The 26622-nt window shown below is 36.9% G+C and overlaps 1 protein-coding gene across 1 annotated transcript in view; it reads right to left on the bottom strand.

The window, feature by feature from the left end:
• The window catches only part of Kcnh5 (potassium channel, voltage gated eag related subfamily H, member 5), a 338297-nt gene that overhangs the window by 40361 nt on the left and 271314 nt on the right, over positions 1–26622 (bottom strand). Inside the window, exon 10 of the mRNA XM_005399159.2 lies at positions 13864–14060. Within this exon, the coding sequence (XP_005399216.1) occupies positions 13864–14060 (197 nt within the window). The remainder of the gene's footprint in view (positions 1–13863; positions 14061–26622) is intronic.

Here is a 26622-nt window from a genome sequence, read left to right as displayed (position 1 = left end):
TTTGGACTAGTTTTAACCAATTGAAATACACTTACTTATACTAATCCCTGGGCAAGTCTAATTTTTTATTTCTAATTTCCAAGATAATTTTATAATCCCTCAAAAATGTAATCTCAGAATAGTCTTATTAAAATATCTTTAAAGTGATCACCATAATTTTCAGAGTTACAAAACATAAACGAGATCCCTCTTCCTTCGCTTTTCTTCCTGCTCTTCCTCGCCTCTCGGTACTTGTCCCACAGGTTTTGGGTTCCACTATCAGACAAGGAAGCAGTGCAAAGTGGATTAACCGAATGAACTGTGCAATACGATTGCTCATTCATTCAACAAATGTCACTGGAGAGCTGGCCTGTGAAGAGGAGTGGAGTGTATGGAATCAAAGACATGAGCCTTTAAGAGATTCACAGGGTGTGGGACCCTGCATTTGTTTAGCACATTCTTTGACCCTGCAAAGCAACATACAGTCAATATGAAGCATGTGATGCCCAGGAGTATGAAATGGGAGAGGCCACCTGTAGTTGGAGAAAGGAAGAGATGGGGCCACTGTTGACCCTTGAGGAAGGACCTGGAGTCACAGGTTTCTTTAGACAGTGATGGGTTTCTTTTATGTAAGAACTATTTAAAAGGCACATACTTTTTTCCTTGCAATGTATTCTTTTTCCAAGTTCTCCTCTGTTTATCTAAATGTGAATGAATTTATAGACTCACATTTTAAAGATGGGATCTCAACATTTTAGTTTTGAGAGCCAAAGTCATTTTTAACTAAATAACAGAACATTTTTGCCTCTAGTGCTCCGTTTAAAATAACCACTTTTGTAGCTGTTAGAAAAGCCATGTTTTGTGTGTATGATAGATCTGGTCATTCATATTGGTTTGACTTTATTTTCGTTAGATATTTAATACATTTCTGATCTTCTTGAACCCAAATTAATCAGTAGTTACGTTAGCAATCTAAAACAACCTGAGTGCTGAATAGGCCCACTCTCTGAAATTCAGACTACAGTAGCAGGTTTCAGTCTGGTAGCATTTTCCTGAAGAGGATTAGGACAAAATGAAAAAAAAGTGCTCAGGTAATCTGAAATCCAGCAGCATAAAGTAGAGCTTTATTTCTAGGGCACAGACATTTGAGTAAGGAAAATGGAGATGCCTGTGCTTCCAGAGGGACACTGACAAATTTGTCTAACAAAGTGGGCTCCAAAGTGAGAAGTTTACATCTCATATTCTATTTGGTATAACAAAGCTGACTCACCTTCTAAATACAGAGTACATTTTCATGCAATTGCATTTTTGTGAATCTTTTCTACTGATTTGTTCTAATTAAATTCTGACAGGCCCCCAACACCTCTCATATTATTTGAGCTTCATTAATGTTAATAACCCCCATTGAATTGCTGGTTCAAAATTAAAAACACCCCCTAAAGAAATGTGTCAAGTGGAATGGATTGGAAAAACAAAATGAGAAGTGGTTTTTCAGCTTTGCCAGATGACCAAATCCAAATATACTTTCCTAGTTTCCTCACCACAGCAAATGTCCAGGATAAGTCCTTCTGTGCAAACACAGAGAAGACAGCTACATTAGGCTAAAGGGAACAAGTCCTTGTCAGGCACTTTTCTTGCTCTCTCTCCAGCCCCACGTCCACAGAGATTTCAGTAACAAGCCACTTGGTGATTCTCAAGAGTGGAAATGTTGCCATAAACCCGCTGGCAATCAACCTTATTTTATGGAGTTGTAAATCCAAGAGGCTGGATGCAATTTCTCCCACTCGCTTTTCTCTGGCACAACAGCACTTTGGTGGTGAAAAAGCACACTCTACAATGACTAAGTAGGTCATTCAACATTCTGAATTCTGAATTCTGAGCATTAAGAGCATTATTTTCTCGTTCAAGAGGAGATCTGTAACTTCCTGTCATGAAAAACTAAGTTCTAAGGCATCTGTCCTTCATTTTAGCCATGTAATGTGCCTGCATTCCTATGAAGTACACAACTTCCACTAAACTAATTGCTAAGGTACTTGTTAAAAGAAAGAAGCACATTCCTGGTCAGGGCCCAGTGCCTTACATTCCCTGTGTGCTGCTGTTAAGGGAGAAGATGGGTTTCCTATGTGCATAATTAGTAGTTACATTTTTATTCTGAAGTTTCCTTTCCAAATTGTGAATTTCCTAAGGGATTGTGCCTCTGTTGAACTTCCACTGATCACATCATTCTCTAGAGGACACAACTGTGAGCATAGATAAAACTCTGGTGAAATCAAATGCCAACTTCTAAAAGCATTGGGTGAATCAAATATAACCTCATTCAGAAAGAAGAGGCAGAAAATGAATGACTTTCTCCAAGAGAAATTACTGTAGCCTCCTTGGATCATCTGAGTGTCTCATGCTATTGAGTAGAATTGCTTGATTTGAGTCTTTTGGAAAAGGATCTCTTGACTAGAAAGCTAAGATTTTCAAAATGTACCTTCCAGATGTGGAAAAAGGACATTTGAGGAAGTCAGGTGCTCTTTGGGGAGAATAGTCAACTACTCAAATTCAATGTAATCACAGAGAGTTCTGTTTTCTCATTTGCAAAATGTATGTAAAGTGTTAAAGTTCTTGCTAGTCTATGAATAAGCATATACATTATTATAATATTTATTTCTCTTTTTTGGAGACAGTTTGATTGAATTCACTGTAAAGATCTTGAAATCTTCCTTGGAATAACCAAATGCTTTTCAAAGTATGTTCCCTTACAAATCTTTAAAAGCCACTGCTCAGAATCAGCTTATAGAAGACTTTCAAATTCATGTCTGTTGAGCTCTCTATTCTCTCAGATTCCTCACAGAAAACAAAAGACTGTATTGGTGAATCAAGTTTAAAAACCAAAGGGAAGAAGTCCTTACAATAATAAACATAATCAAATTTAGATGTTGCCATACAGTAGAGAGAGAACACATACAACTCTGCCTAAAATATATGTTAGAATACAGGTCCTTAAAGGACTTAAACAATATTGTATACCTATCTATTATTATCCTGTATGATATATTCAACCATAGAAAACACTCATTGACTATTTTTCCATAAAAGAGAAGAAACAAGAGACCTACCATGATAAGAAAAATTTCTTGTATTCCAAATTCAATTTGACAATGGCATTAAGAAACAAAATATTATGCAGATCTTAATCTTAACATTCATAAAAATTCTTCTTTTTTAATTCAAAAGGGGTACTTGCCTTGAAATCACAATGTTATGACGAACCTCATGCTTCTGATAGCCCCTCATCAATATTAATTATTGGAAATAAGAAGTGGTAGACACTTTCAAAAAGAGCAATCTGTTGTCTAACTATGTATCTCAAGCAAAGCATTACTGTAAGGCAAGATTCAGCCTGCTACAAGGGAACTGTTGCATACATCAAGAATTCCCATAAAAATAAGTAATAAACCTCTTAATACTATTTTAAGTACTTTTCCGTTTATTAACGACTTACTCATTTCCTTTCATTTACTACTAAAATACTTTTCTTATAATAAAAATAAACTCTAGTTTTGAAGAAAAGAGGTGGTAAACATCAAACTGGATAATCTACTATCAAATATGTTGGTAAGTCATTGAATCCAGGCCTTACTTTGAAACTTGGGAAACTCAGTTCTTAAGTTGCTACTTTGGATGCATATTGAAGAATAAAGAATGTCTGAACCTCTATCTTGGCAAATAAATGTGGAAAAAAGTTTTTATTCCATTTGGAAGCTGATCAACAGAGAGCCCGATATAGAAACAGCTTAAGGGCTCAAAAGACTCCATAATGAGGTCTCTGCTTCCCCTAAATGCACACGACATGCTTCTAGAATTGCTGAAGCCCTCTGTCTTTGACCCTGACTGGTGGAACAACAGGCAGCATGAATGTAGGAAGCTGAAGCTGGAGCTTTGGAGCTCACAGTGGCTATCAGCACATCACCCCACCTCTCAGAGCTCACTCCTCTTACAGTTTTGGTTTCAAGCTCAAATGAGATCAGTGCGTAAACTGCAAAGCAGCAAGCTGAATCACTTTGGAGGTCAAAGTTCTACAAACCTTCATATGTAAGCAGAGCTACTGCCAGCAGGGCCAGTGGCTTAGGATGAATTTGTAACCCTGATGATAGTGTTGGCAATGAGAGTTGTAACTACACTGCTCAGATTCCAGTGTGGCGTGTAGAGTCTTCAGAGAAAACTGCAACAAACACCCTCTGCCTTTAATCCTTCAACACGAGGAAAAAGCACCCTGGACACGGGTGATCCTACCAGTGACAGCAAAATTGCTGTACTATTCTGACAGGCTGCTGCAGGAGTGTGCAAAATCCTCAGGCACAGATGATTAAAAACAGCAGCTGGAAGTTAACTCTAATTGTGATTTAACATCAATGATTAATGGTTGTTTTCATCATCCCATTTCATAAGGCTCTTTGCCAAAGTTTTCAAGGGTATCATGTGTTTACCTATCTGGATGACCGTGATTACTCTAGTCAGTGATGACAGAAATGTGCTGGGCAGCATGACAGGTTCCTATTTCATTCATTCACCAGTCTATTAGCTCAGGTGTACAGTGGGTGCCATCCTGGTCACTGGCAAAGAAGAGCTGACAAAAACCTACCTCAAGGAGCTCATTTTTTCTAGTTGGAACAAACAGAAAGCCCAACAGGAAATCAAAGAACTAGTCAGTGAAAAAAGCGCTATGAGAAAAGTCAGCTCTGTGTAAGCCATGGTATCTTTTGTTTGTGATATACACGTTTTAGTAATATCTTTTCCATAGGATCAAAAATGATGGACTTATGGAAGAAAGGAGCTCTCACATTTTGTTTAGCTGATATACCACAGGAAAGAAAGGAGAAAAGAAAATAGTGATGCAACTGGAACTTCCATTGTCACATTACTAAACCATTTCTACAAAGATCCGTATTTCTACTATAGAAATCCATAAAATCCACATCCATGTGCACCATGCAAGTACTTTATGCAGGCTTAACATCCAGTTCCAGTGTGTTTTTCACCCACAAAAGGTAATCATTGCTCACAGAAGGAAAAAAGATCCTGTGAGCTGCTGGATTTACCACGATAAGAATGTTCTCTGAAGAAAAAGAGTTACTGAATTTTGAGGCTCAGCTACTAGAGTGCTACTAAAGCCTTAGCTCTTACTAATGAAAGAACAAAATGCAGAATTGGTGCTATGCTTCTCCATAAAATGGCCAGCTGGGGCTGGGGATATAGCTCAGTGGCACAAGTGCCTGCCTGGCAAGCACAAGGTCCTGAGTTTGATCCCTGGTACCACAAAAAAAAAAAAAAATCGCTAGCTGATTTCAGCTGAGCTAGACTCAAGATAGCACCATCTGTGACAGAGAACCCTGGTTTTATGGGGTGAAAGGAATCCTGCATGTACCCCTATATTCTGCACTTCCACATTACCATTTGTATTGAATCATTCTTGAGAAACGTTTCTCTACATTTTAATGAGAATCCTTAAATCACTGCAGGTATCTGAAGAACCTTTTGCTAGTACTGACAATCATGCACTGCCCAGAAGTTATAAAAATCAACACAGAAAGCTGCTGCTGCACAGACCCAAGTAATGCAGACCCACTTCAACCATGTTTTGATTCCAGAAAAAAATATTAATAATTCTCTCATATAAAGAAAGCATGGCTGTCATGGACTGAATGTTGGTGTCTCCTAAAGTTCATATGTACTCAAGTCCTAACTACTATCTTCCATGATAGTAGATTATGATTCCTATCATAATCTTCCATGGAAGTAAGACAGGTTATGTGAGGTCCACAGTGATAGGGGTATGACCCACTAAGGTTAATATCTTCATAGGAAGAGACATCAGAAGGTTCCCTTGCTTGCTTTCTCTGCACACAGGTACTGGTAGAAAGGCCACATGTTTCACTCACTTTCCCATATTGGGACAAAGTACCTGATACCAACAACGTATGAGAGAAAAGTGTAATTTGGCTCACAGTTCTCAGTGGGGTCAGTCCATGGTAAGCTGGCTCCAAGGCATAAGCAACATGGTAGAAAGGTATGTCAGAGAAAAGATGCTCGCCTCATGGCATCTAGGAAGCACAATGTGAGAAGGGAGGAGCCAAGGACAAGAATATGCCCTTCCAGGTTATGCCCCCACTGATTGGCCACTTCTGACCATGTCTTATTTCTGAACACATGAGATATTGGGGGAACATTTTAGACCTAAATCATAAGCTCATGTTACCACACTGTGAGAAGATGCCTGTCTGCAACTTACAGCAAGAGTCCTCACCAGGCACAAACCCCAGTGGTGTTTTCATTTCAGAGCTCTGCCTTTCATACCTGTGGAAGAATAAATTTATGTTGTTTAAGCCACCAATCTGTGGTGTTTATGATGGCCATCCAAGCAGACTAATGCAAGCTTTAAGTGAATATATATTAAAGGGCCCAGATTAACCTATCTTGAACTATGTGGTATGGAGACACTCTGTACAAAGGACACTGAACAGAGAACTATAGAGGGAGAGCTAGATGGCTCTCTGAGGCATTGTATTGGGCCCATTTGACATTACTATTTTTTTTTTTTTCTGGTACTGGGAATTGAACTCAGGACCTTGCAGTTGCCAGGCAGGTGCGGTGCCGCTGAGCTAAATCCCCAGCCCCTGACATTACTATTGATTTGTATTCACTGGGCTCCTCTTCATGACAATTGTAAAAGTCTTACACACATTTTCCTGGAGTCATTTGGCTTACATATTCTGATTACACTTGCAATGATTCAACAAAGCCATGGAGTGAAAAGGAATGATAGTTCTCTGGGCATGATGTCTCTTAATCTGGAACCACGAGAGGGGGTTTTTAACTGCTAATGTAACACAGATGCAGGGTGGGGGAAGAAAGGCCACTTCAGCATACAATCTTCACCTGCACTAACATTCTTTGGTCTCAATCATGTTCTTCGTCTGCACATTTTCATTGACACCCTTTTCCTTTGAGATTTTGTAATGTTAGTCCTCAGCCCTAACCAAAATTTCTCAAGATGGGTATGATGATACATGCCTGTACTCTCAGCACACAGGAGGCTGAGACAGGAGGATTGCCATGAGTTCAAGGCCAGCCTGGACTACATAGTGAGTTCAAGACAGCCTACACTATACTGTGAGACCCTGTCTCAGAACACCAAAAAAAATCTCTAGAGAACCTCATTCCATACCTATTTACTGCCATTAACCAAATCTCAGATTTACCTAATACTTGGGGTTTTCTTCCACTTTTTCCTCTTTCTATTTTTTTTACCAAGTAATAAGTTTAGTACTCATAACTGTCATATTTGTCAATACTTTCCATAATTTGTGAAGTGAAAGTGTTAATGTTTTTAAGAAATGAAATAGAAAAGTGAAAACGGTGGGTTTTTGTTGAATATGAGAGTTTCTCTCTATGTATACCTACACGAAGTGATGCGGCAGCCAGTTCAGTTCCTAAAACTGCTTACTTGACGGCAAAGAGAACTGCAGATGGCAGCACCGTCAGCACGGCAGCATTTCTGTCACATGCAGTAGCACTTCTTAAATGATACTGATACGAAAGGGACCTGCTTTCTCTAAAGTGAGATTCTTCTGAATGCAGGTGGCCGACTCGCCAAGGCCACATCCTATGCATTAGTTCATGATCAAATTAGGACCAGGCTCTGAGCTTGACTTGCAGCTTTTCTGTGTGTGTACATGTTTGCTTGTTTGTTCTGGCATCTCTAGGAGTTTTATTCTAAACCATGGTGTGAAAAGCAATAAAACGAACGACTCACATGAAAACTCAGGCCACACATTGTCCTTCTCTGTTAGAAAAGGGTACAGTTGAGTATTGAATTTTACTCATAATCTCCTGCAAAAGGCTTTAGACCTTATTTGAACAGTAGAAATACTGCCAGCGAGGCAGTCAAGGGACTTGGATTCCAAACCTAGCTTTGCCACTTATGAACTAACTGAACTTACACAACATCACTGAAATGTCTGGGTTTCAATACTTTTCATCTGTAAGAAAATAAATTAAATAGCTGATCTATAATACCAGTGCTGATTATAGAATATTCCTCCTTTTGAAACCCTAATTCCAGAGTTGTCATCACTTTCTGGAGTCCTTCCCTACTCCTCTCCTGACACAAGTTGAATTCATCTCATTTATGATCCCTTTATACCCGTGTGTAACCCTCTGCTAGCCCTTACCTGACTCTGCTATGCTCTATCAGTGTCCTATAGGCTCACGAGCAAGCACCGGGACTGTCCCCTTCATGATCCCATAGTTAGGTTAGCAGGAACCTGTACGTATTGAACAAATGGTCAGCTAGGTCAACACTTTCCGTGACACACTTTAACAAGGTGCCTCATCAGAAGATGCACAGAAAACAGCAAATAAAATCCCTCACTTGTCCTATTTAAGTAGTCAATCTGGAGAAAAAATATGCTCATGCTATCTTGAAAGTGAGGAAAATATTCAGAAATAATTCAAGATCTCAGCCATCCTTAATGTAGCCATAAGTGCTAATGTAACATTTATTTTAAGCTTCAAGGAAATGGAATTCTCTCGACAGCCTCCGAGACAAATATACCCACCAATTTTTAAATAGCTTATGTTTTATAATTATAGAACATAATACCTGAAAGTTTCAGGATCTTTTATGGAAAAAAGTTTCCAATGAAATTACAAATGTATATACAGATTTAGGGGACTCTGAGAATCCACCTTTCTTATTAAACTTATAAATGATGAATCCAGATTGCTCCCAGTCTGGACAATTCTCCGGGAGAACTCACAGGATTCAGCAGATTTACACTTATGGCCAGGACCCACTACTGCATTGGAATACAAAGCAAGCTTGGCAGAAGCAGAGGTATAGGAAGGCATAGCCCAGGGGAAGCCAGGCACAGGCCTCCTGCGATCCTCTGGCTAGCTCCCCCAGTGGAGGAGTAACAGAGCATAAGAAATGCTGCCTACTACAGACACACATCCAGAACTCAGGCCCCAGTGTGTTTTATTGGGACTGGTCCCATAGGCAGCCTGAAACATAACAAAATTCCCTGTTTCTGGAGGCAAAATAGAAGCTCCATAAAAATCACAATGCTGGAATAAATAGTTCAGGCACAGGAAACCACTCTTTGCCCTTAGAGTGGCAGGAACCATCCTGAAATCCAAGTTCCCAAAGAAAGGCTGTAAAAGCAAGTCTTTTGAGGAACACTCATGCCTGTTAGGCCCATTCTTTCCACACGAATTGTAAACATCGTTGTGCAATAATCAGGGGGATGGAGCAGAAGTACAACGATTACTCTAAGAGCCTAATGAGAATCCTTAACCTTTCATTGTCGCCTGCTTGTCTTCTTTGCCCTTTCCTCGAGGGCTGGCCCTCAGTGCCATAAACACCGATTGGCCTTTCCAGGGAATGGCATCTTGAATTGCTTAAGTAAATAAATACATGAAAAGTCAGCGAATTTGTCAACTTTGCTTCACTCTCATGTCTTTTCTCAATAAATTAACTGGAAACTACGGAGCTCTGTTCTCATTATTAAAAGAAATATACCAACCAGTCTTTCTGTTTTACTCGGTTTTGTTTCTGGCTCTCAGATATGCGATTTTCTGAAGTCTGCCAAAGCCTGTGGGCCTCTTTTAAATACACTAAATAAAATACAGGATTGCAAAGAAAACACTTAAGGTCAAAATCAGGTTATCAAATGATTTTAAATCAATCTACAATATATGAACCTATGTGCCTCTTCAGTAACACAGCAATATATCCAGCAGTAGGAAATGACACATTAACAATCACTTTAGGATATCTTTAACAGATATACAGTGATCTGCAAATATCTATGATTTATTTTGGCACGTCCCATCACACTGTAGTTGGTTACCAACATTTATAATTGAAGAAAAGCTAAATTTCAGTAATAATTTAGGTTAAATAACCATGTAATAATTTTTCTTCTCAATATTTACAGGGCCCAGGTAAAAATATTAAGTTTCTGGTACAGTGAAATCATGAGTTTATTAAGTTATTCCATTTATGCACCATCTATTGGACCAATAGCAAACAAACCTGTTTTTGCTTCTGAATTTCTAGCACAGAATTCTTTTTGACAAGTCAAAGTAAATTAGCAAGCTGATATGATTTCACATATAATTCATACTTGTGGCTTCTCTGGGGAAAAATACCATTAAGACCACAACACGTTAGCCTGGCATCTCAGCAAGGAAATGTACAACCAGGCTAAGCAGCAGCTGCCCCTTTTACCTTGTCAGTCTCCAAATTAACTGTGATCCTTTCCTCCCTCCTCTGTGCTTGCTGCCTGGATTTTGCAGTCCTTCCTTATCTGTGGCATTTTCTGCTCATGATAGCTCTTTGCCTGGGTAACAGGTAACAAAGACTGGTTTTCTAATACAGAAGAGAATTCTCTCTGTATAACCACTGTTATCCCACCTAACTTCACTCTTGTTTTCAGCAGGTGATGTGCTGAAGGCCCATAGACAGCCGCTTGTTTTGTAAAGGATGTTTTATTGAAACACAATTATATTCATTTACTAACACATTATCTATGGCTGCTCCTGTGGGTTGAATTTTGTCCCCCTTCCCAAATTCATATGTTGAAGCTTTCTCCCAATGTCATGGATTTTAGAAGATAATTGCATTTAGATGAGTTCATAAGGGTGGGGCCATCATGATGGGATTAATGCCCCTAAAAGAAGAGATATCAGAGAGTTTGCTTGCTCCTGTCTCTACCATGTGAAGATACATTGAGAAAATGGTCATCTGCAACCCGGGGAGCTCACACCAGAAAACCAAGTGTCTGGGAACTTGGTCTTGGACTTTTCAGCCTAAAAACTGAGAGAAATAAACTCCTGTCATCTAAGCAAGTCTAGAACATTCTGTCATGGTTAAAGGAGCTGCTTTCATAGTATACTGACAATGTGGAGTAGTTAATAAGAGTGGTCCACAAAGTCCAAAATACTTACCCTTTGGTCCTTGATGAAAAAAAGTTGGCCAACCCCAGCTCTAGTTTTTGGGTGAAATTGGTAGCTACTGCTCCAGAATTTTTACACAGAAGAGTTTAAAGATGGTTCAAAGGACCTGTTTTCTTACCAGGCATCTCACTTTTCCCTAACAGAGATCAATGCTGATAGCTAAAGAACTGTCCTTTTCCTTCCTCTGATGACACTAAAAATTGCACACTATGCAGACCTCTCCACTGAACCATCCCACAAAGTCATGTAACTAGAATTGGAAACTTAGGGTCAACATCTGCTTCCTTTACTTACCAAGAGCATGCTCTTATCCAGTGACTAGGAGGGTTATGTGATTCCCAGCATACTAAGAATATCATTTTGGTTGTACAATTGACAAAAAACATTCAGTGTAATAATGTTTACAATAATAGCAACAAGAACAAAATATTTTCTTTGAAAAGATCAATGTGGAATAAAGTGAGTGAGTAACTGAGAAGCTCTACGTATGAGTTTATCTGTGAAATATGGTTGTAGAAAAAAATGCAGCTGCATTGACAAGCTAAAGCAATGTGGTAGAGTTTATAACAGTCCAGGATTTAGAATCAGCAGAGAGGGAATCAAATCCAGGAAGACCCATAACTTACCTGTCAACTGTCAGTACCAGTGTTAGAATTTCAACCTCCTCATAGATGAAATAGGGAATATATTGCCTTATTTGTGGGTTGTGAACATTTAATACCACTGTTATGTATTTACACTATTATGTAAAATATTGCTCAAGTTTCTGGCTATTTAAAATAGGCTCTCAAAAGGGTCATTTATATTACTAGTCATTGGAAAACATTTTCGCACAGTTCCTCTTTTCCTTTTTTTTCTGAGAATAAAGTGACACTGACAATACACCCTGTTCCCACAATTTGCCAAGTTATTGAAACAATCCATCAAAAGCAACAGGGCTGAGATTATAAAAAAGTGACACACGCTGTAAAAGGGAACAGATTATAAAAGGAAGAAGCCATTTGATGTAACTTAGCACACCAGTACCTGCGGAGATAGGCCCATCTTTCATTCATTCCAAGGTCCCATTAAAACAAGATAAAACAAAACAGAAATACGAGTCATCTGTCTCTAGCTTGTCTTCCTAGGAGAGGCATCCACACTGGTATGTGCACACATTTCTCCTCGCTAATGAGATGTGAGTTCATTTGTGTGTGCAAGAGGAAAAAAGGCAACAGAGCTTTGTGATGAACTCGTTTTAAAGAATCAAAATTTATTTTCTACTGGTGATTTGTTTTAATTGTGTTTGTTTGAGATGTTGCATTGCAAAACTGTCGGTTGGCCACTTAATATTAATCTCTGGCCCTGAAGAATAACTGCCTGGTTTATTTCACAGGGCTATTATGAACATCAAATGAGACACAGTATAAGCAATGGGTTTGGAGGCAGACACCAACAAATAAAACATGTCCCACAGACTAATGACAGTGGGTAGGGGCTTTGGTAATCTTGCAGAGTGGGGAGGACACTTCAAACCTGAAAAATTTTAGTACCCAACTGGCTGCTTGTAAATAAAGAGCTTGAAATTCTAAAAGTAGAGCTGAGGCCAAATGGACTCTGAACCCCCTAATGAAGGAGTAAGAAAGTTTATACGTGGCGACTTCTGCCATAACCATCCCTGTCTTCTGCTGTTTGTGTTTCACATAATATTCATACTTAAAGGATCTGAGCACAGGGACTCTGTGTTTAGTCTGATGTTAATGACTATTTGTTAACAAAACTATAAGCTGGAAATGTTGCTCAAATATAGATCTGATGTTATAATACAGCCAACACAAATACCACTCCTGCTACTCATCTTCTCCTAGAATCCTGAGTAGGAATCACACTGACTTAATTATTTCATTTCTATATCGCTACAGTACAGACATTAATTTGGCTCTTGGTTTGATGGCTTCCATCCATGTTTTGTTTTGTTTTTTTTTTTTTTTTTGGTTTTGGTTTTTCTCCGGTGCCGGAAACCGAACTCATGACCTTGCGCTTGCCAGGCAGGCGCTTTGCCGCTGAGCTAAATCGCCAGCCCCCCTTCCATCCATGTTAACAGCAACAAAAGTTTTATTTAAGGGGTAGTGGAAAGAAAGAACAGTTATTTCAAAATACTTCTCTAAAGACAGGCAATCATTTTAGATTAAATTCCTTAAGTGCAGTTATCCAAACATATATTTCATTTTTGGCAATCAAAGAACCCTAGCCAATGCCCAGTGACCTATAAATCAGAGCTAGGAGATTTCTTTATGCAAATTAAATTTGTGTCACACTCATCAATAAAAAAAGAAAATGGTAATGAAGATTAAATTTGCAGCAACAGTACAAAGTAAAGTATTCCTATACCTATTTGTAGGATATGTCATTGTGGCTAATTAATTTTTGAGATAGTGTTCTTTGAAAGAATTAATGGTGAGTAAGCTTTATGAATTAATTACAAAATGAGAAGAAAGGCTTAAAGAGAGTTGGGAATGTAAAGTAGTCAACCAGCTTAACCTTACCAGCTTTAAAGAAATACACACACACAAAGGAAAATACATTGGTACTCATATTATGACAGTATTATAATTAACTGTGTCATTGTATAGTTAAAGTTCATTTCTTTCTCCTCCAGCTTACTTTTCCTTTTGCATCTTAAATGATAAAGGCTCGAATATTTATTCATATCATCAGGGTATCATTTTTCCTTAAAAGCCAAAATATACATAAAGGGAAAGATATTACACCACTATATATTGAGGACTATCTGGTGCTGTAAAATAAAATAACTTTTCCATTTCTCAGCTAGTAGAGCATACATAACATATTAGCCCTCCAGACATGAATAAGGTTAAGTAGATTTGGACAACCTACCCGTTTCCTTAGATTGCACGTCAGAGTGAGATTCCTGGAGAATGAGTTTGCAAAAGCTGTGTAAAAGTCGAGGACCTTGAGCAGGGCTTCTCGCTTGATAATGTGCAGGTCACAGTATGTCAGAGCCCGCACGTTCGCGCAGGCATGAGCAAGGGTAGTTTCCTTCCAGAAGATGTCTCCAAATACATCACCTTTTCCTGGAAAACAGGTTAAGATCCACCGTCAAGTATCTACAGCACTTCTTGTCACCATGTTTGTTCAGTTTCAGAATGGTATTGGTCGTGTAGCATAACCTCAAGCTGAAAACATGACTGTATTTATATACACATAGCACGGGGGCACACTGTCACCTAGACAGTAAATCAGCATCACCCTGAATTCAGTACTAACGAACTCTGGAGTGACACGAATAAAGATAAATCAAGAGATATGCCCAAAGTCTCATTTCAACAAATAAGTTTATTATCTTCTATCATTGTAACTTTTCCTATTGTGACCAAAAGAAGTAAAAATAACTTTTACTTTTATCCTTTGCTCTCCCTCTGCGATAGATGACAATAAACTGCAATATGCAAAGATACGCTGTTACAGCCTTTGTATATCTAGACCTGATGCCACATATATTCAGCTACATTGTCCAGCAACTGAGTATGTACTATAGTCAAATGTAGATGACTTTTTGAAAAATTATGCAAATTACATATTCATCTCAGGGCACCATCCATTGATGCCCTAAACCCAACCATTTGCCATTCCAAATCAAGAGTACTTAGTTCCCCAAATAAAGGGAATGAGGTAGAATCCAATATCAGAGATCACAAAAGGTTCTTCTGTTAAGGCATTTCCCTAACACTGCTGGCCCTTGGAGGGCAGGCAACCTTCTTTCTTTGTTTGATTTCTGTGGGCGAGTTTTAAAGTGGAAAAGACAGGAGGAATATACCGGGTGAGAAAAAAAACCTTCCTCGAGGCACTGTCTGGGTGGCTTATTCTTTCTGTGCTCTAACCAGGGAGACACACAAGTATCTGTGCACACCATGCAGATTAAAATAAAAATGAGGAAAGAAAGAAAAAAGATATAATCCTTCAGGACAATGATACCACCGGAGAAAAAAGAGAGTGTAATCAGAGAAATAAGACAGGAAAACAAAGACAGAGGTTGCATCAGTGCTATCACCACTCCCTTGCCCACACAAGCAGTGGGAAGCTCTTGAGAACAAGGAAACTTGGATTCAGCAGGAGAGACACTGTACTGGACTGTAGGAGACAGTGTGCGCCTCACGCAGGAAGTGGTCAGAGCCATGATGTGATCACCATACAACAGTCACAATAGATGCTTAATTCATTTTAAGTAATTCATCTGTTTCTGGACCCTCAAAACAATTCCTTTTAGCTACTGGCTTTGATGAAAGGCTCAAGGAAGTGTCTGACAGCCATGTACTTGTCCAAGGAAGGAGCAGCAGAGACCCAGGACCCAGTTACAGCCGTGAGGGCTATACAGTGTCATGATAACCTAAGGGAGACCTCATCTACAGAAACATAAGACAACCCCAGCATCCTTGTACACAGTGAGTTTCACAAATCTTCACATGGCATTTTCTTTGAACTAGTAATGCCAATTGTAGGTATAGTTTTGAATTATGAAAGTGCCAAATTTACTTAGAAAAATGCTCACTGAAGTGATATTGGCCCAAAAAAGTACAATAAGACAAGGGTTAATGAATAAATAAATTATAAAGTATTAGGCAGCCAATACAAAGCAGAGATTTTTAAAGTGATATGTTGGGAGCTGCTGGAGGTGGACATTGGTCACATGTGTGAGGGCAGGACAGAGCCAGAGTGGCTCAAGCAGTCAAGCTACCTCAGTCTTGAGAAAAACAACCTGCCTAGACAATTACAGTCGTTAGTCACTAGACAACGTTACCTCTCATGATACTAACTTTGCAAGAGTATAAATAAACAGAAGAGTATAAATAAACAGCAAGTTAGATCCTCTTTCCGATCAGGTAAAAGGTCGCCTGCAGCTGACCCAGCTCTTGTGTCTTGTCTTTACTTTCCTCATCCCCACCACCATCCTCTCTGGGGTACAAAGAGAGACCAGCGAGGTCCACTACAGAGATATAGAGAGATAAGTATCTAAAATAATAAAACCAGAATATCAAACTATACATGTAGTGTAATTTCATTTTAGATACCCCACACTCTCCCAATCCACATAAATGCACATAGCATGGAAGCAAGTGAATGAAAGCAGTAGGTTCTCTTTGTATATGGGACAGTGGGTGGGGTGCATCTCACATTCTATGCATATTATTTTATAAACAGAAATTATTAATAGCTTATCATAGTTCCCAATGCTACAAAATAATAAGCTTTTAGCAGTCTGTTTTTATCTATGTCTTCTCTCTTTCTCTTTAATATCACTGCTACTCTAGCTTTTCTTTTTACTTTTCTCCTTTTCCTTAAAGAGAGAGAAAAGGATTACGTTTCTTTCCGATTCATTTCTATGACATTTTTTCAAATTGCCAATTATAATAAAATTTCTGATCTATTTATAAATACTCATTACTTTTCAACTATTTGATTTTCATGTATGATACACTTTAATATTGTTTTCACTCAATAATTCCACTTCTGGGAATTAATCCAAAGATTAGAAGCAACATACATAAAATTCACAGCAATGTTATTAAGCACATCCTAGATTGTAAAAAAAACTAGATGTCCAAAAACAATAGAAATTGTAAAAATATATGTAAAGTATCAATAAAAAATTAAAACAAGTTTTGAAATAGCATGCAAAAAATACTTATACTCATAAATCAAAAAATAACACAAAGTATTATACTATTATGGTAACAGCTATAAAATGAAATTAAAGTACCAAGATTAACAGAATATCAAGAAATACACTCTTTTTTTTCTTTTTAAGGAATTCTGGGCTGGAGATTTAGCTCAGTGGTGCAGCACCTGCCTGGCAACATTAAGGTCCTGAGTTCAATTCCCAATACCCCCCTAAAAAAGAAATTCTTTTCTTGATAAAACCAAAGTGTATTATATATTATAATTATATTAATATAAAATATTTTATCTTGCTATTAATTTGCCAATTATAATCAATTGAGGTAAAGGACAGAGAGATACAAGACTAGAAAAAATGCACTTAATTAATAGCAAAAATGGCTGTAAGTGGAAGCTCAGCTAATTGTCTCTAAGTGTTGTTTTCCAAATTTTCTTATAGAAATTTGCATAAACTTTATTTTAAAATAGAATACTATTTTAAAAGATGTTTCCTTACATTTTTAATAACAGTGAAATCATAAAACATGTACATAGATATGTGGACTGCTATATTAATACTCATTGATTGCTAAATAGATAGTTTAAAGATAGTTGATACATAAATGTAATTTCCTTTTATCAGTATAGATCAGTGGTAGTGAGCCTATAGCATGTGTGCTGCGGCAGGCTTTTTGTTTTTATTGGAAGTTCTGAAAGGTTTGCCAGTATAGACCATTTTTAATTGTGGAGGCATTCAAATATACATTATACATTTTATTTTATCTAACTTATGAAATGAAAATTCTGGTCCTATTTCTACCCAAAAGTTTAAAACATCAAATTATTTATCTTTTTGGTATTATAGTGAAATAAATCTCTGATGTGGAAAGAATAATAAAAAACTAGGGCATTAACTCTGTTTGTTTGTTTGTTTGTTTTTCTTCCAGTACCAGGGATCAAACTCACAACCTTGTGCTTGCTAGGCAGGCACTGTGCCACTGAGCTAAATCCCCAGCCCCTTAGAGCATTAACTCATAATAAGCTTCATCCCCCGCTTCTCCTCCCAAAATTCAGCAAAGCATTGCAAAATCAACAAATGTGGCTAATTTTATTCCCTACATCATAATTCACTTTAATAATAAGTAATAATAACTGTTTCATGGCCCAGAATTTCCATTAGGATATGCACTGTATAAACTGGATATGAATCTAATCAGTCATTTCCGAATATGTTTGCTTTATTCAGCTTTCTGTATCACCTAATGGGTACTCGGTTCACAGCAAAATTCATGGCACTTCTGGGAAGATAGGCATAAGTCCATGAATGATTTTACCAAATGTGGCAAAGCTGGCTAATGCCCTCCTTCAGGACATGTCAAGGATATTTACACTCATCTGTAGATATCACAGGTTGTGGAGACAGGATTATGCATGGACATCCAGTAAAGAAGTCCCCTTTCTTTCATTGCAAAGACTTGGCATACTTTGAGGACTTGGAACTCTGTTCATTTGCATGACTATAGAATATCTGGTGCTGGTTTTTAGGTCAGCTCCTGCCGGCTGCAAGTAATCTCAGCTATAAACATTTTAGAGCTTGAGCGAACTAACCTCCCTCAAGCCCCTAAAATAGGAGAAAAACTCGCACCGAACATGAAAGTTGTTGTTTGGTCTATTTATATTTTCTCAGTTCTTTGCATCCAATCTTATGATGTATTTCACTGCTAAACCACAGGAAACAGGACTGTAAAGTAGAAGTTAATGTTAAAGATTCATATAGTAGGAAACTGGAAAATTTAAGACTACATACAGATAGCTACAACATAATTAAAGAGGTGAAGAAAACGATGGTATGTTTGTGGATTAAGGTCCCCTACAGTGCTGATTTCACAGCCCAATTTTTTTGTTCTGAAATATGCTACTTGGTAATGTAATGACATGAATAGAATGGATGCCTAAAATTATTAACAGTTATTCATCAGTGAGTATAGCTTATCAATATATACAACAGATCCCTAGTAAAGTATCACTGGAACTTTACTTTAGTGGTTTTCTGTGTTTGAGGGAGTGTATTTGATGGTTCTTCTGTGCAATATATTTAATTCATGTGTAATATTCCCTCTTTTTAAAAAAATAAATTTTACTGCATATATCTGAGCTTTACATGTAATGTTATACAGTTCGTATAAATAGTAAAATGGTTTCTGTAGTGAAGCAAACAAACACACCTATCACCTCATCTCATGGTGTTTGTAGGTACACCAAGTGCAGCTAACATCTACTTAACAAAAGTCCCTAATATAATTTAATTTCATTAATTAGTGTCCTTGAGTTGCGTATCAGAGTTCTTAGATTTGCTTATTCGACATATCTGCTATTTTCTATCCATTCGCACACATCTCCCTATTTCTGTCTACCCCATTCTGCCTGCAGTAACCATCATTTTATTTTCTACCTCTACACAGTTGACCTTTTTTCCCCTAGATTCCACATAAGGTGAGATCACACAGTATTTTTATGTATGGGTCTGGCTTATTTCAATTAGTATAATATCCTCCAGGATCATCCATGTTGTGAAAAATGCCACAATCTCTTTGTACAAGGGTTAATAATAATTCATCACATACACACACACACAAACACACACACACACACACCCTAAACCCACGCATTTTATTCTTCCATCTGTTGCAGACAGTTTGTTTTCCATGCTGTTCTCCATATCAGCTGTACCCGTCTTCAAGTCCACCAACATCCCTTTTATTCACATTCCTGCTAACATTTGTTACCTCTTGAACTTGTAGTAGTAGCTATCCAAACAGGTCTAAAGTAATACTTTGTACTGACTGTGGCCCATTTCCCCGACAATGATGTTGAGTGCCTGTCCATGTGAATACTAGCCATGTTGTACCTTTTGTTCTGCTGCTTTGCTTATTTTTAATAGGTTATTTGCATATTTGTTACTATATTGAGTTGTAGGAATTCTTATTTTAAGTGTAAACCTTTCACCAGAGATGTGGTTTATAAATACATTTTTTTCCCCAGTTCATAGGCTGCCTTTTCTTGTTTTGAATGGTTTCTTTGAAATAAAGAAAGGTTTCATGGTGATATAGTCCTATTTATTTATTTTTTGCTCTTGTAGCTTGAGTTTTCAGTGTGACACACACAAAATTCTGCCTAGACAAATGATAAACTGTTCCTTTGTTCTTTTCTAGGAGTTTAAAGCTTCAGGCCTTGTATTTATATCTTATATTTATATTTATATTTATTTTCAGGCCTTATATTTATATTGATATTTATATCTTCTATGTGTTTTTAGTTGGATTTTGTGTATAGCGTAGACAAGAGTCCAGTTTCATTCTTTTTTCCTCCACCATTTTTGAAGAAACTATTCTTTCCTCCATTGTATCCTCGAGATGCCTGTGTCATATGTAATACAACAGCCATTGTTAATGTTCTGTCACCTTGTCTGAATTTTAGTATTGCTTGTATTGTTCTTGTGTTATTTTGTAAATGTATGTGTGTTTGTTTATATTTTTAAAAAATGAAGATAGCAATACGTGATAGAATAACTATCGTTAATTTCCTATCACCTTGTCTGAAACTCTGTATTGCTTCTGTTGTTTGTGTGTGGTTTTGTTTATGTCTGTTTGTTTGTTAATGTGTTTTCATTCTTTATCTTTAAAAATAAAAATATTAAATAAATAAAGAAAGAAAAGAAAAAATAAATAAATAAATTTAAACAGGAAAAAAAACTCACTTGGCTACATGGATGTATCTATTTTGTAGACACTTTATCTGTTCCATTCTTCTGTTTCTGTTTTTAATGAGTACTACACTGTTCTGATTACCATAATTTTAGAGTAGACTTTTAAAACATTTAATTATTTCTTCTGCAGTCTCTTTCATCAGTGTTTAAGAGTACAAATCTGTTACCTCTTTGATTAAAATTATTCTTAAAAATTTTATTTTTTGATGATAGCTTATATGATTGTTTTCATTTTTTTTCATGTAAAGCATTATTCATGTATAGAAAGCCCACTGATGTTTGTATGCTGATTTTTATTACAATTCATTTACTATTACAAGATTCTGTTATGCGATATTTGAGGTTTTCCACATACAGGATCACATCTTCTGCAAAGAGGAATATATTCACTTCTTCCTTTCTGATTTAGATGCTTACTTTTGAGGGGGGAGGGTCTAACTGATTATGGTTCAACTCCCTTCCAGTACTATGCTGAACTGAAGTGACAGGAGTGTGTATCCCTGCCTTGTATCATCTTAGTGGAAAGACCTTCTGTTTTTGTCTTTTGATTTTGATGTCACGTGATCACACTAGACCTGCCTTATAGGAAATATTTAAGTGAGTTCTTCAATCAGGAAGGAAAGAATGATAACTGGTATCATGAAAACATACAAAAATATAAATTCACTAGTAGAGGTAAATACATAGTCAAATTAGAATACCCCAATTACAATAATGATGTGTAATCTTTCAACTCTCTAGTGTAAATGTTAAATGTTAAATGTTAAAATGGTCTAAAAATAACTACAGCTACAATAAGTTAAGGTATACTCAATATAAAAAGTGAATTTTGACAGAATATGAATCATAAGGTGATAAAATTCTAAAGTATTTGTATGCAACTGAAATTATTGTCCATTTAAAATAAACTACTATAACTATAAAATATTTTATATAAGCTCCACAATAACCACAAAGCAACAAGAAATCTATAGCAAATACATGAATGAGAAAGGGAAAAGAATCAAAATTGCCCTCCAGAAAAGCACCCAGTCATAAGGGTAGAGAACAGAGGAGACGAAAGGAACAGAGGAGCTACAAAATAACCAGAGGACAAATACAAAACAGCAATCATTACTTTTAATCTATCAATAACTCTGAATGTAAATGGTTTAAACAACCCAATCAAAGGACATAAAGTGGCTGAATGGATTTTAAAAAAATATATGAACTTTATGCTGCTGCCTACAATTGATCAGTTTCAGTTTTGAGGATGTGCACAGGCAGAAAATGAAGGGATGGAAGATGATTCTATAAAACAGTGTCCAAAAGAGAACAGAGGTAGCTGTGTTTATATCAGATTAAATAGATTTCAAGTAAGAAAAAACTGTCATGAGAGACAAACAAAGTCATTATTTTATGATAAAAGAGGATATAACAATACAAGCATGTATGAACCCAACAGTGGAAGTATTTAAAGAAAATATTTATAGACATGAAGAATGAAGTGGACAGTAGTACAATAACACTAGGGGCTCCAATACCTCACACTGAGGAACGGAGAGATCAACTACACAATAAGGAAACACTGAGAATAAATGATATTCACTATATTTAGTAGTCAGTCCTTTACTCCAAGGGCTCCTTGCAGTTGGCAACTAAACTTTATTATGAATGCATATATGCTAAAATATTCATAATATATTCAAATATTCAAAATATTTGTAATCTGACAAGACTGTAAGTTATTAAATTATATGATTTTAAATGGACTTTGACTATTTGAGCAATACAAATGTCAAAAAGTAACATTTAAAAAGAATAGAAATATAAAAATGAAAACATTTTAGGTTGAATAAAATATTTTAAAATATTTAGAAAAGACACCTGCTTATCCACAGTGATTGAAGACCCACCGTCATTCTGCTAAAATTGCAGTGGATAAAAACCTGAAGATGTTTTGAGAAAGGTAAATAATAGCTCTACCAAAAAGTAAATAACTGATTTAGTTTGTAGATTTTTACACACACAAAGGTTAAGTCAAATAGCTTTTCTTAAGTAGAGTTAAAAACAATTACAAGAGGCATTAGTAATTACCTTTACAAAGGTAGAAGAAATGGTAATAAACTAACAGAATATCAATTTTGTCACTGTATGTGTTATAAAAAGAATATATATGAGAAATCCAAACATACACCTAAATTAAGGAAGTTAGTAGCATAGTGAAACTTCTGTTTTTCAAAGAAAGAATTTAGAATTGAAACAAACAATAAAGGTTATGTTACAACTAAGTCATCATTTTTGTATCTGTCAAATGGGAGAAACAATGACCACCCTATACTGTCAGTTAGTGCATCTGATACCCTAATCCTCACCCTAACTCTAATATACTGAGTCAGCAACCTCACTGCTGAGGATTTATCCAAAAGAATTGAAAGTAGCATCTCAAAGCGATATCTCACTTCCATGTTCCTTAGTGTTATTCACAATAGCAAGATGTGGATACTATCCAGGTGGCCCTCATCAATGAATGGATAAAGAAAATGCTACATATACGCTAAATATGAATACTACTTAGTTTTCAAAAGAAAGAAATTCTGCCACTTGTTATAACACAAATGATCCTGAAGGGATTACGCTAAGTGACATAGCCAGTCACAGAAGGCCAAGCACCATATGATTTTATTTATATTAAGTATCTGTATAAGTCAAATTCACAGAAGAAGAGAATACAGTATTGCTCACTAAGGAATATAGGGGGTAGGAGAAGTGGGGAGTTGTTCCTCATTGGTACAAAGCTTCAGTCAGGCTAAATGAATAAGTTCTAGACATCTTCTGTACAATGTAGAGCCTATAGTTAACAATATGGTATTGTGAACTTCAAAATGTGTTAAGAGGGTAGATGTCATGTTAGGTATCCTGACCACATACCAACAAATGACACAAGGAAACTTTGGAAGGTATTGGATATGTCTGTCTGATACCATGATTGCGATGGTGGTATCATGGGTGTTTGCTATGTCAAAACTCATCAAATACACAAGCCCCACCCTGTTCAGAGAATGTCAATGCTTAAAGGAAAGACAGAGAAACTACCAAAAGGCCTGACACAAGTCCCAAGGAAGCACTGGTAAAAGAAATAGAGTTACAGACTCCACCTTTCCCTGGAAAAACTGCAAAGATTTGTCACCATTCCTGTAATAGCAAAGCATCCTTGCAAGATTCATTTCCACTTTAATATCCAACTACTCAGTCACCTTATCAGTGACCCCTAATAAGGCCCAGTTTGCCTCGTTCCTAAATACCTCTAGTGGAGTTTTTAGGTATACAGAAGATGTTTTAATCAGCTCATATCTGCTCATGTTTCTTCATCTGGAGGATAACAATACCTCCTTCATGGGGTTAATTAAAAATTTGGTATAAAGATGAATGCAAAATAATGAGTACTCAGAACCTAACTACTAATATTTTAAATCAGACTTTCAAAAGAGCCCAAGTATATTCTTCAAAAATATATGTTTAAAATACTGATAAATATTAAGATCAAAATGTATGAGTGGACTTCATATTTTATTGAAGTAGAGAGGAGACTCACTTACTAACCATGAACAAGATTTTTCTTTGATACCTTTTTAATTTTTAAATGTGTATATTCTAATAAGATTAATTCTGATTTGTGGAACCATTTATTCTAATTGTTGGCAAAGCAAATGCCATTTTTAGGAGTTAAATCTAAATCATGTTCAGTGAACTTAATTTAGTTTTTCTACCATGGTCAATGACAAGAGTATAAATTAGATTCCTTTTCAATAGTAGGGATCTCTGATGGAGAACAAGAAAAAAGTGACATTATAGTGGTATGAGTGGTCTGAGATAATGAACATATTTTCACCCTTCTTATCTCTATTCAAATTGCCAATTAACAGTAGTAAAATATGTCTTCAGTCCATAATAGACATAAATTAAAGTTGGATCTAAGATTTTAATAAACACATTTTCCTATAAACATCTAGCCAAAGAAAAATAGGTGGAAATCCATATCTCAAGATAGAACATGGCAACATAGCACACTTTATAAATTATCACAACTGAAACAGTTATGAAAAAGTTCTATGGCAAAGTAAAGTACTAGCTAATTTGGATTCACTGAACAAACCTTTACTGAGAGACAGTATAAGGAGTTCTATCACAAATGAGAGATATAAAAATGAGCAAGACCTCTCAAGTGTTCACGGGAGGATAAAAGATGAAAAACAAGAGGTGTTTCTGGTTGTGAGGGTGTAGTGCTAAACTGAATGGCTTTGGGATCTGCCTGGTGGATTGTCAGAGCACACTTCTGAGTATGCCTGGGTGAGTCTTGCAGGAGTGGTCCTAAGGTCTATATTTGGTCTCTGCATCTTCCTATCTAGTACTTTTCCCTCCTCATCTTCCCACCTGCCATGAACTGAGTAGCACTGCTCCATCTTCCACTGTGGTTTTGGGTGTTAGAGCCAGTCAACCATGGTTTGAATCCCTTAAAATATGAATCACTCAAACCTGTCCTTTCCCAGTTGTTGATACCAAGTATTGCATTCAGAAACAGGAAACCTGACTAATACAGCAAATTGCTGCCAGGGAAGTAAGGTCATTGCTCTATATGTACCTGACCATGTGGTTCAGAAGGCTTTGGAACTGGTTTGTGGAAGGAAAGGTTTTGAGATCCAAGCTACAGAAGCCTTGGAATGCAGTAAGCAGTGCCTGATGAGTGATTCTGGTGAGACCTCCAAAGACCAGAAAGTTGGTATGAATATGGACAGTAAAGGCCAGGCTCACAAGGTTTCATCTGTAAGCAAGGCCTTCACTGGTAGCTGGAAGAGAGAGTGACCACTTGTGTTACACTGTGGCAGAAAATTTGTATACATTTTCTCCATGCTCTGAGAGTTTTCAGGAAACTGAGACTAAGGGCAGTGAACTAATTAATTTGGCATTTCTGGTTATATGAGGCATAGTTGTTAGCCAGAATTCTAAACTTGTTATTGTCTTCATTTGAAGATTAAGTGTGGCTTAAGTAGATGTGTTTGGGTATGAAGTTGACAAGGATTGGGATATGATTGGTGGGGAGTGTCAACTTGATTATTTGGGATCTACCACAGGACTTGGTAGAGCATACTGCTAGCTGTATCTGGGTGGTTCATGTAGGTATGACCTTGGGATCTATGTCTGGTCCCTTGTCTTTTCCTCTCTAGCACTGTCCCTCTGCTCTACTTCCTGGCCACTACAAACTAAGCAGATTTTCTTCAGCTTCCACAGTGATTTTTCTGCCTTGGAGCCGGATGACCATGAACTGAATCCTCTGAAACTTGGAGCCCAATGGACCCTTTCCCAGTTTAAATTATCGATGTTGGTGTTATGTCCAACAATGAGAAAGCTTACTATTCCAGTGCTAGAAATCTTGTATAATTATGTACACTCGAAGCACAGAATGTATGCAGCCAACCCAAGGAGGACAATAAAGGAAAGCCTAAAAGAATAAGATGAAGCAAGGGAAACTAAAATGAACATAAAAGTAATCTGAATAAGAGAACAGTATATTCAAAAACAGTAAGAAAGAACTTAATAGAACTCAGGGAATTTCTCGAAATTCAATATGGTTGGTATGGGGTAGGGGAGAGAATGGCACAAGTTAGGCTGGCACAGAAGGCAAAGACTAGGGCCTAAATATCCCCACAGACCAGGGTAGCAGTTACATTTCATCTGCAACATGCTAGGCATGGTAAGAAACATAACGAGGAAACTGATATATTTTAAGATAATTATTTTGGTGGCAGTACTACCTACAACTGGAGGTTCAAATCGAGGACAGATTGTGGACAAGTAGGTCTTTCAGAGTGGAGAAATGACTTAGGACCAAAATTTTAAGGGACCTGTCATGGGAAGTAATAGTAAAGATATGATTAGGTGATACCGAGGAAATACAATAGCTAAGACTTAGTTTCACAGATGAGATCGGGTGCGTTCAGGGTGGTATGGCCATAGACAAGACTTAGTTTCAAAGGTTGCTGGGGACATAGCTTAAAGTTAAGCTTGAACTACCAGAACTGTGGACTTATGTATTATCAAAAATATCTTAAGGCTGAGAAAAATCTTGAAGTATGTATTTTAAAACCTGGATAAATGATTTATAAACACTGCTTAAGTGATTAAAAGAAGAACATTTAAAATAAGACGAGTGTACATTCATGAAGAAAAGCAAAATG

The sequence above is a fragment of the Chinchilla lanigera genome, unplaced genomic scaffold, assembly GCF_000276665.1.
Source record: "Chinchilla lanigera isolate Chin_1 unplaced genomic scaffold, ChiLan1.0 scaffold00065, whole genome shotgun sequence".
Lineage (NCBI taxonomy): Eukaryota > Metazoa > Chordata > Mammalia > Rodentia > Chinchillidae > Chinchilla > Chinchilla lanigera.
The sequence above is the reverse complement of the archived record's forward strand: the minus strand, read 5'-3'. Positions and strand labels throughout refer to the sequence as shown.